The sequence below is a fragment of the Podarcis erhardii genome (genome assembly GCF_964252035.2).
Source record: "Podarcis erhardii genome assembly, chromosome: 5".
In the NCBI taxonomy this organism is placed as follows: domain Eukaryota; kingdom Metazoa; phylum Chordata; class Lepidosauria; order Squamata; family Lacertidae; genus Podarcis; species Podarcis erhardii.
In genome coordinates this window covers 94,158,527-94,175,256 of record NC_138509.1, presented here as the reverse complement: position 1 = coordinate 94,175,256, position 16,730 = coordinate 94,158,527, and the positions used below count along the sequence as shown (strand labels likewise).

General features: G+C 50.3%; 1 protein-coding gene across 4 annotated transcripts in view; it reads left to right on the top strand.

The window, feature by feature from the left end:
• Window positions 1–16,490, top strand: part of FAM131A (family with sequence similarity 131 member A) — a 58,173-nt gene extending 41,683 nt beyond the window's left edge. For 3 of the 4 annotated variants that reach the window (XM_081862734.1, XM_081862733.1, XM_081862735.1), the window contains 3 exons: window positions 639–821; window positions 10,064–10,192; window positions 15,535–16,489. In XM_081862734.1, the coding sequence (XP_081718860.1) occupies window positions 639–821; window positions 10,064–10,192; window positions 15,535–16,061 (839 nt within the window). In that variant the 3' untranslated portion in view covers window positions 16,062–16,489. Of the gene's footprint in view, window positions 1–638; window positions 822–10,063; window positions 10,193–15,534 lie in introns of all 4 variants that reach the window. The other variant, XM_081862732.1, reaches the window with a different exon arrangement.
• The last annotated feature ends 240 nt before the right edge of the window (window positions 16,491–16,730 follow it).

Below are 16,730 nucleotides of genomic sequence, written 5' to 3'. Positions count from 1 at the left end.
ACTCGCTCATGCACAGACGTGCAAAATGACATCACGTGCATGCGCGGAAGCAGCTAATCGCGACCCGTGTGTGTACAGACGCGGGTTGCGTTCTTTTCAGGTTGCAAACGGGCCTCCGGAACAGATCCCATTTGCAACCAGAGGTACCACTGTATTTAGAAATAATAGCATCCCCTGAACTCTTCACAGCTGCTTCTGCTGTTCCTAAAGTCATAGTTTGGGAAAGGCTCCTAGGGCTGGAGGGTGGGGGAAAGGCAAGTTGAAAAAGCCATTGCCTGATGGACAGCAGAAAGTCTCTCTTTCACAACCACCCACCCACCCACCCACCCACCCACCCCAATGTGGGTTTCCTGCTGAAGGCCATTGCTACATGTTTGGGGCAGCAGGGGATAGTTGGGATGATTTAACATGTGACGGAGCATGACATCTAGTTGGCTCTTTTTATAAGGATGCCCTTTCAGCCATTCCTTATCAGGGAACTCTTCAGTCACGGGGTCTGGCTTCCACCCAAGGAGTGTGTGTCACGGTGTGTGCCAGCATCTCCATTTGCAGAATGGAGAGTTTCACCGCAAAGTGGAACTACGGATCATCTCAGCAGCTCTGGGGCATCCCCTCTAACCCTGCTTGCTCCATTGCAGGTATTTCACAGGTGGTGAAGGATCATGTGACCAAGCCCACGGCCATGGCTCAAGGCAGGGTAGCCCACCTCATCGAGTGGAAGGGCTGGTGCAAGCCCATGGACTCGCCGGTGGCTCTGGAAAGCACGTTCAACTCCTATTCGGACCTCAGCGAAGGAGAGCAGGAGGCCAGGTTTGCTGCAGGTAGGAACCGTCTGCGAGAGAGGAGAAAGTAGGCGGCGAGGGGTGTGGCGTCAGATTGGGGATTTATCTGCTGTACGGACACAGAAATAATGTGCCTTTCTACCCTGAGGCTGCAGGGCAGGGAACACTCATAAAGAGAGCCTGCCGGATCAGGCCAATAGCCCGTCTTCTGCAGCATCTTGTTCTGACAGTGGTCAACCAGAGGCCCATGGGAACTGCAAGTAGGACTCGCAACCTATCCTGTACTGTGCAGAGGAGGGTGACCAAGACAATCAAGGGTCTGGAAACCAAGCCTGATGAGGAACAGTTGAGGGAGTTGGGTATGTTTAGCCTGGAAAAGACAAGAGTGAGAGGAGACAGGATAGCCACCTTCAAATATCTCAAGGGCTGTAGCATGGAGGATGGAGCAAGATGGTTTTCTCCTGCTCCGGAAGGTAGGATGTGAACCAATGGCTTCCAGTTACAAGAAAGGAGATTCCAACTTAACTTTCTGACAGTAAGAGCTGCTCAACAGTGGAATGGACTCCCTCGGAAGGTTGTGGACTCCCCTTTGTTTTTTAAGCAGAGGACGGATAGCCATCTGTCAGAGCTGTGATCCTTGCATCGCAGTGGGTTGGGCCAGATGACCCTCAGGGTCCCTTCCAATTAAACAATTCTGTGGTACTACATGTGATGGGGAAGGCCAGGCAGAGACACGACTTCCAATGCACAATCTGCAGCCTTAAAGTGCACTCCTGATTATGCCTTGCAAGGGAGGCCTGCCATCATCAACTCTCAGTTGATTGGCACTCACTTCAGCCCACTGGGATGGGCTGAGTTGGAGTACAGTGGATGCTTGGGTTGCGAACGTGATCTGTGCGGGATGCACGTTCGCAACCTGCAGCGTTCGCAACCTGCAGCGGCGCATCTGCACACGTGCGGGTTGCGATTCAGTGCTTCTGGGCATGCAGAAAGCGCAATTTAGCACTTCTGCGCATGCAGAAACCCGGAAGTAACCCATTCCAGTACTTCCGGGTTTCGGCAGTCCGTAACCCGAAAAAACACAACCTGAAGCATCTGTAACCCGAGGTATGACTGTACTCCGCAGCCAGCCAATCCCAGCAGAAAGCAGAGCTTGAACTTGGCATCTGTCAGCTGGTCAGCACTAACTCCAAGCCCAACTTGACTGGACTTGGCTCTTCCTTTGTGGCCCAGCTTGCTGTTCACCAAAGAAAACATGAGTCCCCTGAAGCCATAGTGACCTCAGGTCAAAATGGCTTTGCTGGGGAAAGGGCAGGATCTTGCCCAGTGGCTGGTACATAGGATTATGATGAGCAGGTAGTCACAAGGGGGTAAGGGGTGAGAGTGGAGAAAGGCCAGTGTAAGCTTGCTTGTGCAAGTCCTTCTCCGCCCGACCTAAATGCCAATTTGTACACTGTGGATCGGAGATTTTCCTGCTTCTCTGTTGGCCAAACCCCAGGAGCCATGGACACAGCACAATCAAAATGTCTGTCTGCTTTGGAGAGAAATACATAACGCCACATTTTGGCACCAGGCGAAGCTGCTGACTGTGCACCAAAACCCCGCCTCTGTCCGCTCAGAACCCTCAATTCACTCCTCTGTTTTCCAGATCATTTTCAAAGCAATTTCTCCATGCATGCGTAGGGACATTTCTGCTAGTCTCTCTCAGGGAGCAAAGGTTTTAAAAGTGGGTTGGTGGCGCTACAGGGATGGGTGCCTCGGGGCCAGCGTTCGATAAGCTGTGCTGGCCCTAGGTGCAACAGCTGCTGTGTCATCCCAGCTGCCCCCTTGATGCCACCTCCTGAGCCAGCAGCGGAGGCCGGCTGTGTCCTTGTAGGAGCTCAGCTGAATGCAAGGCCAGGAGCTGAGTCACCCAAGGGATCCGGAAACCAGGGGGAAAGAGCTGGTGAGAGGGAATGATTAGCTCCCTCTCACCCGCTGCCCCTGTCCATTCACCCTGAGAGCTCTGCCCTTCGAGGGCCTGGCAAAGCAGAGTAATCATCCCATACAACAGAGCGGTCGTCTTCCTGCCCGCAAAGTCCCGACTTTGGGAACAAAAGGACTGTCACATGACATGACTATCACCCAAGTGCCTGGCCTGCCTTTGGGGCTGAGCTGTTCACTTTCTGACAGCCAGGGAGAGACAGGCGTGGGGTAGGATAAACAGTGACAGATAAGATTGCTGCCAGAGCAACTCGGCTCCACTGTCCTGCCTTTGAAAGAGCTCGTGTTTTCTAGAGGAGGGTTGACCACAGAACCACCCCTGGGGAAGCTCTTCTCCCTGAATTTGCTCATCCTTTTGGGAGGCCGCCAGCATGGGCATAATTACCCCTTTGCCATAAGGGCAATATCTCCCTCTGAAGATGAAAGAAACAGCCATGTCACGAACCTCAGTGTCATCCGGCGAACTCCAATGCACCCTGGAACCAAGGAGGGGTTGCAGGATAGTGACGGAGGAAGAATCAAGGCTGCTGACGAGTCAAGGAAGCATCTTCTAAGGTGAAACGGTCCTTGCAATCTCCAGTAAAAAGCCACAGGTCAGGAATAGCTTGCAGAGAACATTTTCGCTAATGTACCACTTTTCCTGGGTCGCGTCAAGCCAAGGGCATCATGTCAGGCCCAGGTCATGTTGGTATGCCAATGGGCCTATGAGGAGTGATGCCAACTCAGACCCATATCACTTCAATTGGATTTGAGCTGGCCAGCTTACAGAGCGGCTTGGTGAAACGAACTGGGATGCTCAAAGTTACTTAGACCCTGGGCTTTGCTGTGATTTATTCTTAGAATCACAGAAGGGACCCCAAGGGTCATGTAGTCCAGCTCCCTGCAATGCAGGAATCTCTACTAAAGCATCCATGACAGATGGCCATCCAACCTCTGCTTTAAAATCTCCAAGGAAGGAGAGCCCACCACCACTGTCGAGCAGCTCTTACTGCCAGAAAGTTCTTCCTGATGTTGAGTCGGAATCTCCTTTCTTGTAACTTGAACCCATTGGTTCTGGTCCTACCCTCCAGAGCAGGAGAACACAAGCTTGCTCCATCTTCCATGCTACAGCCCTTGAGATATTTGAAGATAGCCATCCTGTCTCCTCTCCTTCCTTGGAACTCATGCTGTCTGGTCTTGTGCTGTGCCTTTGTCATTGACAGTGGAAGAGCCCTGCTGGATGAGACCCAAAGCTCATCTAGTCCAATATTCAGTTTCCCACTGTGGCCATCCAAATGCCTCCTGAAAAGACCACAAGCAAGAGATGAAGACAATAGCGCTCTCCACCACCCTGGTGTTCAGAGTCATGTGCCTCTGATCCTGGTGGTGTTGTGACTAGTGGCCACTGATAGACATATTCTACCATATGCATCTAGTTCAGGGATTCCCGAACTTGGGTCTCCAGCAACTATTGGACTACAACTCCCATCATCCCCAGCTAACAGGGCCAGTGGTTGGAGAGGATGGGAGTTGTAGTCCAAAAACAGCTGGGGATCCATGTTTTGGAAATCCTGATCTAATTAATACTACCAGAGAGCCAAGGTGGACAGTGTTCCTGTTCCTCAGGGATATGGGTAGCTTTGTGGTCTAAACCACTGAGTCTCTTGGCCTTACTGATCAGAAGGTCAGCGGTTGAAATCTGTGTGATGGGGTGAGCTCCCATTGCTCTGTCCCAGCTCCTGCCAACCTAGCAATTCAAAAGCATACCAGTGCAAGTACATTAAATAGGTACTGCTGTGGCAGGAAGGTAAACAGTGTTTCCGTGCACTCTGGCTTCCATCACGGTGTTCCGTTGTGCCAGAAGCAGTTTAGTCCTGCTGGCCACATGACCTGGAAAGCTGTCTGTGGCCAAAGAGGGCTCGCTCAGCCTGAAGCGAGATGAGCGCCGCACGCCATAGACGCCTTTGACTGGACTCAACCATCCAGGGGCCCTTTACCTTTACCTTACTCTATTTCTCACTCGTAATAGTTAGAAGTTCTTCTCCCTTAGTTTTGCCACAAGCTGCACCTGCTTAGAATCCTGCAAGAATTAAATGCAGAGCAGCCTTCTCCTCCTCTGCATCTGTTGGTCACCTACTTTTGCCTCCATCAGTGGTGAATTGCTGTGTGTCCTTCAGCCACAGCTTGGGCTCTGATTCAATCTGAGCTTCACAGGCGACTCTGAGCTAATTGTAATGGTTGGAGCCTGAAGCTGGGAGTGTCTGCCTATCCCCCCCTCCTCCCCCCCCCCAGGAGGTGACGCACACAGGCAGCTGCAGCCCCAAATTAGCCACCCCCAGGCCCCCATTTAACAACAAGCGTGGCTGCTTTCTGACAAGTAAAATTAACAGATATCCAGCTCAGTCCAGTTGTGTGCTCCAGACTCTTGAGGGTCCTGCAAATGACTCATGTTTGCAAAAAGAGATGTCCACGGGTTGTGTGAGCTGACTCCAATGGTCAGTCTGCACATGTTCCGGGCTGGTGGGGAGAGGGTGGGGCTTGGCTGAGGGATCAATGGCTGCTAGTATTTATAGCTACATACTAACTCCAGGATCCGAGGCAACTCACTTGCACCCCCTGCCTCCTCTGGACACATCAGTCTCTGCCCCTCAAAATCCGTTTATTGGCAGGAAATATCAGACTCAGTTGCTGCCCCCTCTCCTCCCCACCAAGAGTGAGACCCTAATCTAATAAATAAACAAATCTTTTCTTTGCAATAAGACATGTAAATTAGGTAGCGCCATGCTAACTTTCCTGATTTGCACAATTTACCCAGCCGAGATTGGGGCTTTTTTCAGCTTCGCCTTGGGCCATCTGCAATCTAAAACGCGAACATATTTGAAGGCGATGAATATGTGAAAATCGCTTGGCAAGGTGAACAGGGAGGGTTTCCTCTGAGACTGTTGACAACTTGTCTAAATTAACCTTGGGATAATAATCTCCCTTCTGGGAATTTTCTTGGGAATAGGGTTAGCAGATGGCAACTTGGAAATCCTATCTACTTCCTTAAATATTCAAATGTGCAAGAGGATACAAAGGCAGCTCCTTGCATACCTTCCCTCCCTGGACCTGTTCCAGACCTCCCTCCCTCCACCAGCTGCCTGGAGCCCAGGAGTCTTGCTTATTAAAGCCTAGATGGACGAGGAAGGCCAGGTGAGAGGCCCAAGGAGGGAGCAGGTGTATGAAGCTGCAAGCTGCCTTCTTCCCTCTTTGCATCAAAGATGTAAAGGTATTTGCATGTGATCCGCCCGCCACCTGGCAAGTTGAATGGGTGGATGGAGGAGGTGTAAGCCTTTTGGTTTCTGCTGCCACACCATACGGACTAGAACTGTGCTCCGGAATCTTGCATTCATAATGAATTCATGTTCCTAGAATCATAGAATTGCAGAGTTGGGAGGTACTCCAAAGCCTATCTAGACCAACCCCTTTGCAGTGCAGGAATTACAGCTAAATTATGAGATTGCAATCCAGCCTCTCCAAGGAAGGAGAGTCCACCACCTCCCAAGGGAGTCCGTTTCACTGTCAAATCGCTCTTACCATTAGAATGCTCTTCCTAATGTTTCATCGGAATCTCCTTTCTTGTAATTTGAATCCTTGGATTGGGTCCTACCCTCCGGAGCAGCAGAAAACAAGCTTGCTCCATCTCCCACATGTCAGCCCTTAGGTGGTGATTCTTCCCTACTTTTGCAAACAGGGAACAATGGATGTGAGAGGTGTCAGCTTGTCATAAATGTTAGGAAGTGTGCAGTTTCCATGCAGTTTCTATGTGCCATGATTCCTGCATTGCAGGGGGTTGGATTTGATGACCCTCATGTTCCGTTCCAGTGCTGGTGGCGCTGTAGTCTAAACTACTAAGCCTCAAATCCCCACGACGGGGTGAGCTCCCGTTGCTCTGTCCCAGCAAGAGATGAAGACAATAGCGCTCTCCACCACCCTGGTGTCCAGAGTCATGTGCTTCTGATCCTGGTGGTGTTGTGACTAGTGGCCACTGATAGACATCTTCTACCACATGCATCTAGTTCAGGGATTCCCAAACTTGGGTCTCCAGCTGCTATTGAACTACAACTCCCATCATCCCTAGCTAGCAGGACCAGTGGTCAGAGATGGTGGGAGCTGTAGTCCCAAAACAGCTGGAGATCCATATTTTGGAAATCCTGATCTAATTAATACTACCAGAGAGCCAAGGTGGCCAGTGTTCCTGTTCCTCAGGGACATGGGTGGCTCTGTGGTCTAAACCACTGAGTCTCTTGGGATTGCTGATCAGAAGGTCGGTGGTTCAAATTCATGTGACGGGGTGAGCTCCCATTGCTCTGTCCCAGCTCCTGCCAACCTAGCAATTCAAAAGCATGCCAGTGCAAGTATCACTGTATAGGTACACTGTGGCAAGAAAGGTAAACGGTGTTTCCGTGCGCTCTGGTTTCCATCACGTTCTGTTGTGCCAGAAGTGGTTGAATCATGCTGGCCATATGACCCAGAAGGCTGTCTGTAGACAAACGCTGGCTCCCTTGGCCTGAAAGCGAGATGAGCGCCGCAACCCCATAGTCACCTTTGACTGGACTTAACCGTCCAGGGGTCCTTTACCTTTAGCTTTTTTTACCATGTTCCCTTCCAACTCTACAGTTCTATGATTCTTTGATACCACCACCCCTTTTTAGGGCCTTCTCTTTCACACAGAGTCATGGATGCTCTCCAGAATTTGGCACTCCAATGGTTAACAAGGACAATAAAAAAGATAAATCAAAAGTAAATGTTATTGTATCAAAGGGGAATTAGCATACTTATTAAGGAATACACGGAGCAGATGTTAATTGACACAAGCCCTTCCTAAAACAGCGCTCTTAACAATAGGCTAACTAGTTGCAGCTAATCATACAAGCTGTCAGTTCTAAAAGCATGCCTGAAAACAGCAGAAAAAAATTAGGATGCAGTCAAATTGGTCAGTGAAAAGAGGTAAGGGGGGTGGAAGAAGGATGCTGATTGAAACTAGAAGAACGAGGTTTGGCTCAACGGGTGAAGGTGGAAATGAATGCTGCTTGCTTTAGAAAAAGAAAGCAGAAGGAAGGAAGTTGGATGGGTGGTTTTCTGAGGTACTGGCAAAGGTTTTAAGGCAAGAACCGGAAAGAAAGCAACTGGAAGAGAATAGGCTTGGGAGCAAAGAATGGGGGATTTTTGGACAAAACAGCTGAGAAAGAAGAGGAAAGCACAATGAAGGGGAGAGAGAGAAGGTCATTCCAAGAAAGAGGCGACTGATTGGGCTTGAAAGTAGAAGATGGGAGAAGTGGAGGGAGGGAGAGTTTGACCAGCTGGTGGACTTTCCAGAGAGGAAAGGGCAGAGGGAGTTAGTGCCTGTCCTTATTTTGAGGAGGGCAGTTCTTCAACAACAGAAAGTGACGGGAAGGGAAGATTGGAGCTCATCCACACTTTCGCTTGACATATACTTTTAAAAAAATATATATAATTTTTATTCTGATCTTACCTGCTAAACTGAGGCTTCCTTAAGCAAAAAACTCCGCTCAGATATTCTACACATCTGATCAGGTCCAATTCAGTAGCTCAGATTGGATTTTCTCAAGGCACAGACATGAAAGAACGACAAAAGCTTTTGGACCCAGGGAATTAATTGGTACACTATATGATCAAATTATGGGTCAAGCAAAAGTGTAGATGAGCCATGAGAAAAGTGTGGGGGGGGGGGTCGATAGAAGAATTCTTGTGCAGAGGAATGTGGCTTCTTGGGGATCCGAAAGATTCCTCATTGCTAAGGTGAAAAGAATTGCAAAGAATCTCAAGTGGTGCTTAAAAATTAAGTGGCATTCCATTAAATTTTATTCAAAGTAGATCCATTGAAATTAATGAGCATGACTAAGTATGGTCCATTCATTTCACAAGATCTGCTCTAAGGGGAAAAAATTACTCGAAGGCTACCCAAAGGCTACAAAAACGGCCTTTCATGGCTCTCAGGGTCCAGAAAGGTGTGATTATAAGAGGTGTGAATCTGAGAATAAACTGCCATAAAATACCTCTTCCTCATGTACCCAGAAGTTAAAAAATAAATAAATATTCAGCTGGAGCAATGCTTCTGGATAAATTCCAGGTGGGAAACTTAAGGCCTGATTTCTCAGCTTAGTAGGTTTTCCAGAGGGGCCCAGTACATCAGGGATTAAGAGAGGTAGTGTGGTGCAGTGGTCTGAGTGTCCGACTAGGGCCCAGGAGAGACCAGAGTTCAAATCCTCACTCTGCCATGAAGCTGCCAAATCTTCCTTTTTTGCCAAAGGCTCCCATGCCTTTAAGAGCTGCACAAAAGGGAAAGAACCAACAGGTGCTTGCTCTATATTTGCAGTTTTGTGAGATTAGAAACCTGCAATGCTTAAGGGCACCTTCCTCCAGAAAGAAGTTGGCAGCATTGGCTGGAACATAGTGGGTTTGGTTGTGGAACATATTCCTAGTGTCATTGAGCCTTTTGACAGCTGTTTGGTAGCCTAAGATTCATTGAATCCTAGTAGTAATAGTAATAATTTATTATTACGGTCAGAGGCCAGTTCAAGAAGCACAACTGAGACTGCTTCCACAAGAATGAAATAGAAATTTAAAACAAGATACAATAACAGCTTATAGAGTAAAATTATAATAGTTGCATGAACGCGAAAGGACCTAAGGTTAAACTAACATGCAAATTGCCCCTGGGACGCCCAGGAGGCTGGCTACGGCAGCGATCTATTTATTCCAGGGGGTGTTCTACACCTACAAATCTGCGCACAGAATCTAACGACCATCCGGATCATCTTGTGATTTTTGCCTAAGAGGAGAAAATAAGCCTCACCAGATGGGGGTCGATGGTATCTCTACATGCCTCATCATAAAAAGGACATCTAAAAAACAAGTGTTCAGGGCTTCCTATTTCCCCTAATGGGCAGGCGCAAAGACTCTGAGCGTATGGGACTTTTCCAAAAGATCCTTCCAGAACCGGCAAGGGCAGAGCCGAACTTCTGGCAAGAGTAAAGGTTCTTCTTGCATTTCTGGATATGAGGAAATGGAGGTATGTTGCCGGGACAGCAACATATCTCTCGTGTTCTGCAAATATTGAATCATAGAATAAATCACAGCTAATTCAACAGGGGCATTTTATCCCACTCATCACTGTATCCCTATGACTGGGAGAACCTCAAATTTCTACCTGTCATGCACAGCAGTATCTCTTGCCAAGGATGTTTTGTGGGATACGCTGTTACCCTCAGGTTCTGTCTCTCTTCCCCTGACTGACATCTCACCCTCCTTCCTAGGTGTGGCTGAACAATTTGCCATTGCCGAAGCCAAGCTGAGGGCCTGGTCTTCGGTGGATGGCGATGATTCCAACGACGAGTCCTACGATGAAGATTTTGCCACTTCCACCGACACAACACAACCAGCTGGTGAGTGTGTGTGTGAGGGGTCATAGCCAGTTGCACCCAGCAGGGTGTGAAGTCCACGTGGCAGAGTCCCTTACGGACGCTCCGAAAAGCCCCTCATATTTCAAGGTGAGGAGGGAGAAGCGTACATCATATCTCCCTCAACTGTCCTGATAAAACCAAGATGTCCTGTTTCTTCGTGTGAGAGCATGGCAGCCATTTTGGGCACTGTGCTCTCATATGGCCTTGCACCAAAAAAATCCATGTTTTTTTCAGAGACCCAAAATGTTCATTTTTAGGTGGTGGCCCCAGAAAAAAACACCTCTTTTGGGGTCATGATCTCATGTGGGTCACACGACTCACCCCAGAAGATAGCATCCCGATTTTTCACCATAACATGTCATCAGGGATGTGCAGCATGAAACCTATGGCCCTCCAGATACTGCCGGACTTCAGCTCCCATCATTCCTGACTGCTGGCCATGCTGGCTGTGGCTGATGGGAGTCCAACAACTTCTGGATCTCAGTCCCTGGCATCGGGGGTGGTTGTTGCCCATGGGAGCTGGTAGGGCAGAAGGCAGGGAGCCCAACCGTCGGCGGAGCCCAAACTGATGATGGTGGAGCCAACCATTTCTTCATTCTCCTCCCCCCTGCTGAGTTGTACAAGGGCAACCCTGAGACTGAGGGGGAGGCAGGGCCGTCTTAAGCATATCCGGTGCCGTGGTGCAAAGATCCCTCCGGCGCCCCCTCCATTTCCCAGAATTTAGAACTTGGGGCCCAACTCACGGACCACCTCATAGCCACCACCCACAGAAAACGCCGCCAATGTGGTGGATGCTGCGCGGCTGGCCAGACCGCCAGAACCCCACTCTCGCTTGCAAGGCTCCGGGGCGCCTCCTCCTCCTCTGCTGCCTGACAATGGCAGCCCACCGCCGGCACTCTCGCTGCTGCCCAGTGGCCTGAGGGCCTGAGGAGCAGGAGGCGGTTGCCACGCCGTTGCCTGTGCCTCAGGGAGTGGGGGGACGGCAGGCACCAATGACACGGAGGAGGCCCCTTGGGAGCCACTCCTGCCACTGCTGCTGCTTCCTCAGATGACAATGACAGCGGCTCGGTGGGCAGTGGCTGAGGGGATTCCCGCGGTCGAGGGAGAGGAGGTGGTGGCAGAGGAGGCGGAGGAGGCGGAGTAAAGGAGTGGCTCCTCATCCGAAGCAGCCCGTGCTGCTGCTGCCGAGCGCTTGTGAGAGCAGCACAAGCAGCATCAGCAGTGCTAATGTGCCTGCCCTCAGAGGGTGGTGGGCTGAGGAGGGTAGGAAGGAAAGATGGTTGGCAGCATGCAGGGAAAGAGGAGGCCGCCGGCAAAGTCGCGCAGCTCCCCCACTCGCTGGGGCGTCCCTGAGAGGCCAGTGCCCTGGCGCAACGAGCCACTAAGCCCTATTTGAAAGATGGCTCTGGGACGAGGGGGCAGGCAGCCTGGGACACCCTCTGAACTAGCTCTAAGTAAAAGGCAGGAAGATGGGGGATGGCTGAGGGCAGACGGAGATTACTAGGGCAGCGTCCCATTTGCCCTAATGCACCAACCGCTGCCTGGTGTGCATGTTGGCATGTGGTGCCACACCTTGAATTCTGAGTCAGATCTCCCAGGAAAGCCCCAAATGGTGCAAGCAAAGTAGTTTCAGCCACAACTTGTCTCTCAGCTCTGGCACTAGGAAATCAGATGTGTTACTGAACATACAAGCCCCGCGGCCAGCAGTTGTGGCTGATCCCCATGGAAAAGCCTCTCCTGTGGTGTTGGAGCTACAACCCTCTTCCTCCAGCCTCACCCCTTTAGTACTATCGCCTTTCACTTTGGTTAAATCCCTCCTTGGATCAAACAGATATGATGTCTTCTTATTTAATCCAGCAAATGCACTTAAAATTAGGGAGCAGGCTTTCCATTCAGTGACAGGGGTTGCAAAAAATGAAGCAAAACCTCCCCATTAATTAACAGCACTCTGAGGAAACAGCCCCCCAATATTTTTTTTTTACAATTTCCCATAGGCACTCTGTACTCTGTACTGATCTTCCCAACTTATCCTCCATGGATCTACAAGCATTGTATTGCATGTGGTGTGATTTTGGGTGATGGCGGGACATTCCACCTCCTGGAATTTGCAGAGCAGCTACACTTTGAAATCCAGCACCTTTCCTAACTCTTAAAATAATCTCATTCCAGTGTCAGGGCAGGTGGAGGGATTGTGGCCATTAGTTAGTGAACTGAAAAGTGAGAAAAGATGGGTTGAACAATAGGATAACATTTATTGTGCATCACAGCTAAGGAGCAAATTTAATCAAAAGATACAGGCACAAGAGAGACCCCATTAACGTGGACCTCTTTTTAAGGGCTTAGAGAAACCACATGGGAATATGGGGCTAAAGAAAAAAAGTCTACTGCGCCTCTTCAACATCAGGATAAAGGGAGGGAAGAAAGAAAATGAAGGAAAGAGGACCCTCGAAAGGCTAACAAAGGAAGGCAAATGTGATCAGATGCTCTCAGGAGGACTGGAATCTTTTCTTTCCCTTCATTTATTTAGAAACACAACCTGAATTCAATGTAACTGAGATGAAAACCTTCATCATAATAGCAGTCTAAAAGACTCAAACTCCTTGTGATCTTCCACAAATCTGAGGTCAGGCAGCCTCTTCCATTCTTCCAAGGAAGACATGCACACCACTCCCATGTCATCCGAAGCTGTGGTTCCCAATTAGCTAAGTACTGCAGACACCCAGTTTATCAAAAGCCAAGCCATGGACCCCCTACTTTTGAACATTTTGATAACTCTGTGGTAGTTTTTGTTATGTGAATGGTGCCGTGGACCCCTTGGAGTCCCCACCAGTTGGGAACCACTGCATTAAAGAATGACTTTCAGATGGCCCAACTGCGATTCTGCAATCAGTTCTTCAGCTATTACAATAGTAAGGAAATGGGATCTTTGGGTTTAGCAAGATGACTTGGGTGCCACTTGAACTCACCTGCAAGATTGTGCCAATATTGGGGCACTAGAACAGTGTTTCCCAACCTTGGGCCTCCAGCTGTTTTTGGACTACAACTCCCATCATCCCTAGCTAGCAAGACCAGTGGTCAGGGATGATGGGAATTGTAGTTCAAAAACAGCTGGAGGCCCAAGGTTGGGAAACACTGCACTAGAAGACCAAATTCAAGGTCTTGAAAAATGGTGCTGGGAGGTGCTTCATTTTGTTACATATTCTAACGTGCCCAAAACGTCCCATGTCTGGACTTGCAAGCGGGTGAACCAAAGTGGGTGTCTTCTGTCTCCAAGTGAGTGAGGCTCATAATTAGGTGTAGCAGATAGAAATGGCAGCCTGTAACAGCTCCCTTCTTGCAAAAATGGCAGCCCCAACAGAGAGGGGTCCCCAAACGTAGCAGGATTACTAGATGATGCTTGTGCCTAAGGTACAGCTGGAGGATGTTTTCAAAAGTTATGACTTCCGGGTGTTTGTTTTTAGAATGTTGCTATAGAATTCATTTTGCTTAAGTTGTGTGTCTGTTTGTTGCCCTGGGCTCCTTTGGGAAGAAAGGCAGGATATACAGTAAAAGTAAAATGTAATAACAATGAAGCAGCAGCCACTGAATTGCTCAGATATATGAACGTCCCAGTTGGCGTGCTCTGGGCTGTGCCAGCCTCAGCCACTGTGTTTCCATTTGAACACTGGCTAAGATTGAAAGACAAAATTGCCTTTGCAGAAAGGGGGTATATGCCCCCATTTATTGTCTGTTGGGCTACTGGCCTTCCTCACCTGCTGTTTCCTGCTTACCCCTTGGCATGGTGCCACGGGTCGCAGGGCCTTCTGCGCCCACGGAGAGCCCGCCAGCTGGCACCCGTGTGTTGGCAGAGTGTGTAATCTGCGTCCTTCTTGCGCAGACAAAAGCTCCCTTTTTCCTACAATTAACTGCCGACGAATCGGGTGCTATTTGCATATCAAAGAAAGTCAGCGGTAATCTGTGGTGCGGCATCTAAAGAAAGTTCTAATTACTCCTCTGTATAATTAGAATGAGTGGGCAATGGAGAGGAGGAGGAGGAGGCATAGATGGGAAAGTTACCTCTCTCCGGTTGCAGGAACGAACGTCACAGGGGTAGCCAAGGCAAAGAGCCACCTGCTCTCCCATGATGGGGAGGGCTACTGTAAGCCCTGCTAAAGTGTATGTGTGTGTTTTTAATGGCGCTGTGGGTTAAACCACAGAGCCTAGGACTTGCCAATCAGAAGGTCGGTGGTTCGAATCCCCGCGACAGGGTGAGCTCCCGTTGCTCGGTCCCTGCTCCTGCCAACCTAGCAGTTCGAAAGCACATCAAAGTGCAAGTAGATAAATAGGTACCAGTCTGGCGGGAAGGTAAACGATGTTTCTGTGCGCTGCTCTGGTTCTCCAGAAGTGGCTTAGTCATGCTGGCCACATGACCCGGAAGCTGTACGCCGGCTCCCTCGGCCAATAAAGCGAGATGAGCGCCGCAACCCCAGAGTCGGTCACGACTGGACCTAATAGTCAGGGGTCCCTTTACTTTTACCTTTAGCTAGCTTGCTGCAAATTTTGGGAAACTGAACAGGCTCAAAAAGTTTTCAGGGTGAACTGTCTCCCCCAAATTCACATTGATGATATGGGGCAGAGCTGCACCATTTGTGTTGGGATATGATTAGATGCTAGGAGACGATATATTTGTTAGATATTATCCTTCCCTCCTCATGTTTGTGAGTTCAGCAGAGTGCCACCCCTTTGCAGCTTAAAAGGGAAGCTTAGATAGGCTAGTTTTAGCCTTTTAGTTTTAATAATCCAGGATGCTTTAAGACAGACTGGATTTTCCTGGTATTTCCTCCTTTCCTCCCCCTTAAAACTATAATCACTCACAAACAGCCTTGAAAAAGGTAACAATAACATTCACCCACCACCAATACATTTTAAAGAGTAACAGACACAGCAGCTTCGTTCAGGCAGGCTGAAAATAGTGATTGAGTTACTAAGGCAAACTTAAATCTAGCTTAAAAATGGAGTCTGAGCTGGAGCTCAGACTTGCAGACGTTCTCACATTGTAGGCATGTTGGAACTGAGTTGGGAAGACAGTGCGTTCAGGGAGGGAAAAGCATAAACAGCTACGCCTTCTTCCTGCCAGGGCACAAAGGGAAGGGTTCTCACCAAGTTCTCTCTAGCAGTTTTACAGGAAAGGCCAGGCATCTTCACTTGGCCTCCAGTGGCCGATAACCAAGTGCAAAACGCGCCTGGCGCCTGGCTAATTTCGAACACTGCTTTGGACCTTGGGGCCCGTCCCCTGTGTCCCTTGAATGCCGCGCTGCTCACGCCCTCGCATTGCTGTGTTGCAGATGCCGCGAACCAGCTGCCCCCCAGCACGCTGCTGAAGGGTTTCCTGCACAGCCGCTTGTGCCAGCTGAATGCCCGCCAAGGCTCCTGCGACCCAGAGAGCGACTCCTCCCAGACCACCATCTCTCCGGAGACCTTGTGCTCCAGCCTCTGCAGCCTGGAGGACAGCCTCCTCCTCAAGGAGCTGGGCTCGCCCTCAGAACTGGCCGCCAAGCTGCTGGGCTCCATGTCGGGCGAGGAGGAGCTCCTCCTCTCCAAGTTGCCCCCACAGACAGCCGGGGAATGTGCCTTCCGGAGCCTAGCGCAGCTCGAGTGCCTGGACTCAATGTACTCCATGTCCTTCACTGAGTCCTGCCTTTCGCCCACCGAAGACGAGGGCATCCCCTGCAAGGACTACAAGGGTCACGAGGACAGCTGCCAGGTCCGGAGGAAAGTGTCCGATGTGGCTTCTTCAGGCGTGGTCTCCCTGGATGACAACGAGGAGGAGGAGGAGGAGGAAGAGCAAGAGGAAGACACTGGCGAGCAGTGAGACCCGCTCTCGCCGCGGCATGCTTCACCTGCCATTTTTCTGTCCTGCTCCGTGGCATCCGCCCTCAACCGTGCTCCGTGGCCCGCCTGTCGTCCTGGAGCGGGGGCTCCCCCTTCCCTCACCGGGTGGCGGCCTGGCTGTCTGCAGGGCAGGGGGGAGGCGGGGTGGCAAGCCGACCAGCGCCCCCCTGCCCTGCCCTGCCCTCCTGCCTTCACCTCCACTGTGCCATCTGATCCAACCATTGAAGCCTGAGGGGGGCCTCTCCCACGCGTGGCTCCGTGGATTTTGCCTGCTGCATTTTCTCTCTCTTTCTCTCTCTCTCTCTCTCTCGTGGTCTGTTTCGTTTTCTTTGCATGAGAATGTCTTGAGGGTCGGGGTGGGGGTGGGGGAAGAATCAAGCAAAGCGACAGAACAAAAGCAACAGCGGGGCAGCTGGACAAACCCCCCACCCGCCCACCCCCCAAATCCAGGGCCTGTTGGGAGCATGCTGTGCTCTCCCCGATCTCAGTGCCCCCACCCAGGGTTGGTGCGGGGGGTGGGGGGAGAGAAGAGGCCCGTCTCATGCTGTCCAAGTGGCATGGCTAAACTGTGATGACGACGACGACCCTTAAGACAATTTAACTAATATATATATCTATAAATATATATGTATATCTCCGCGCCTGACCC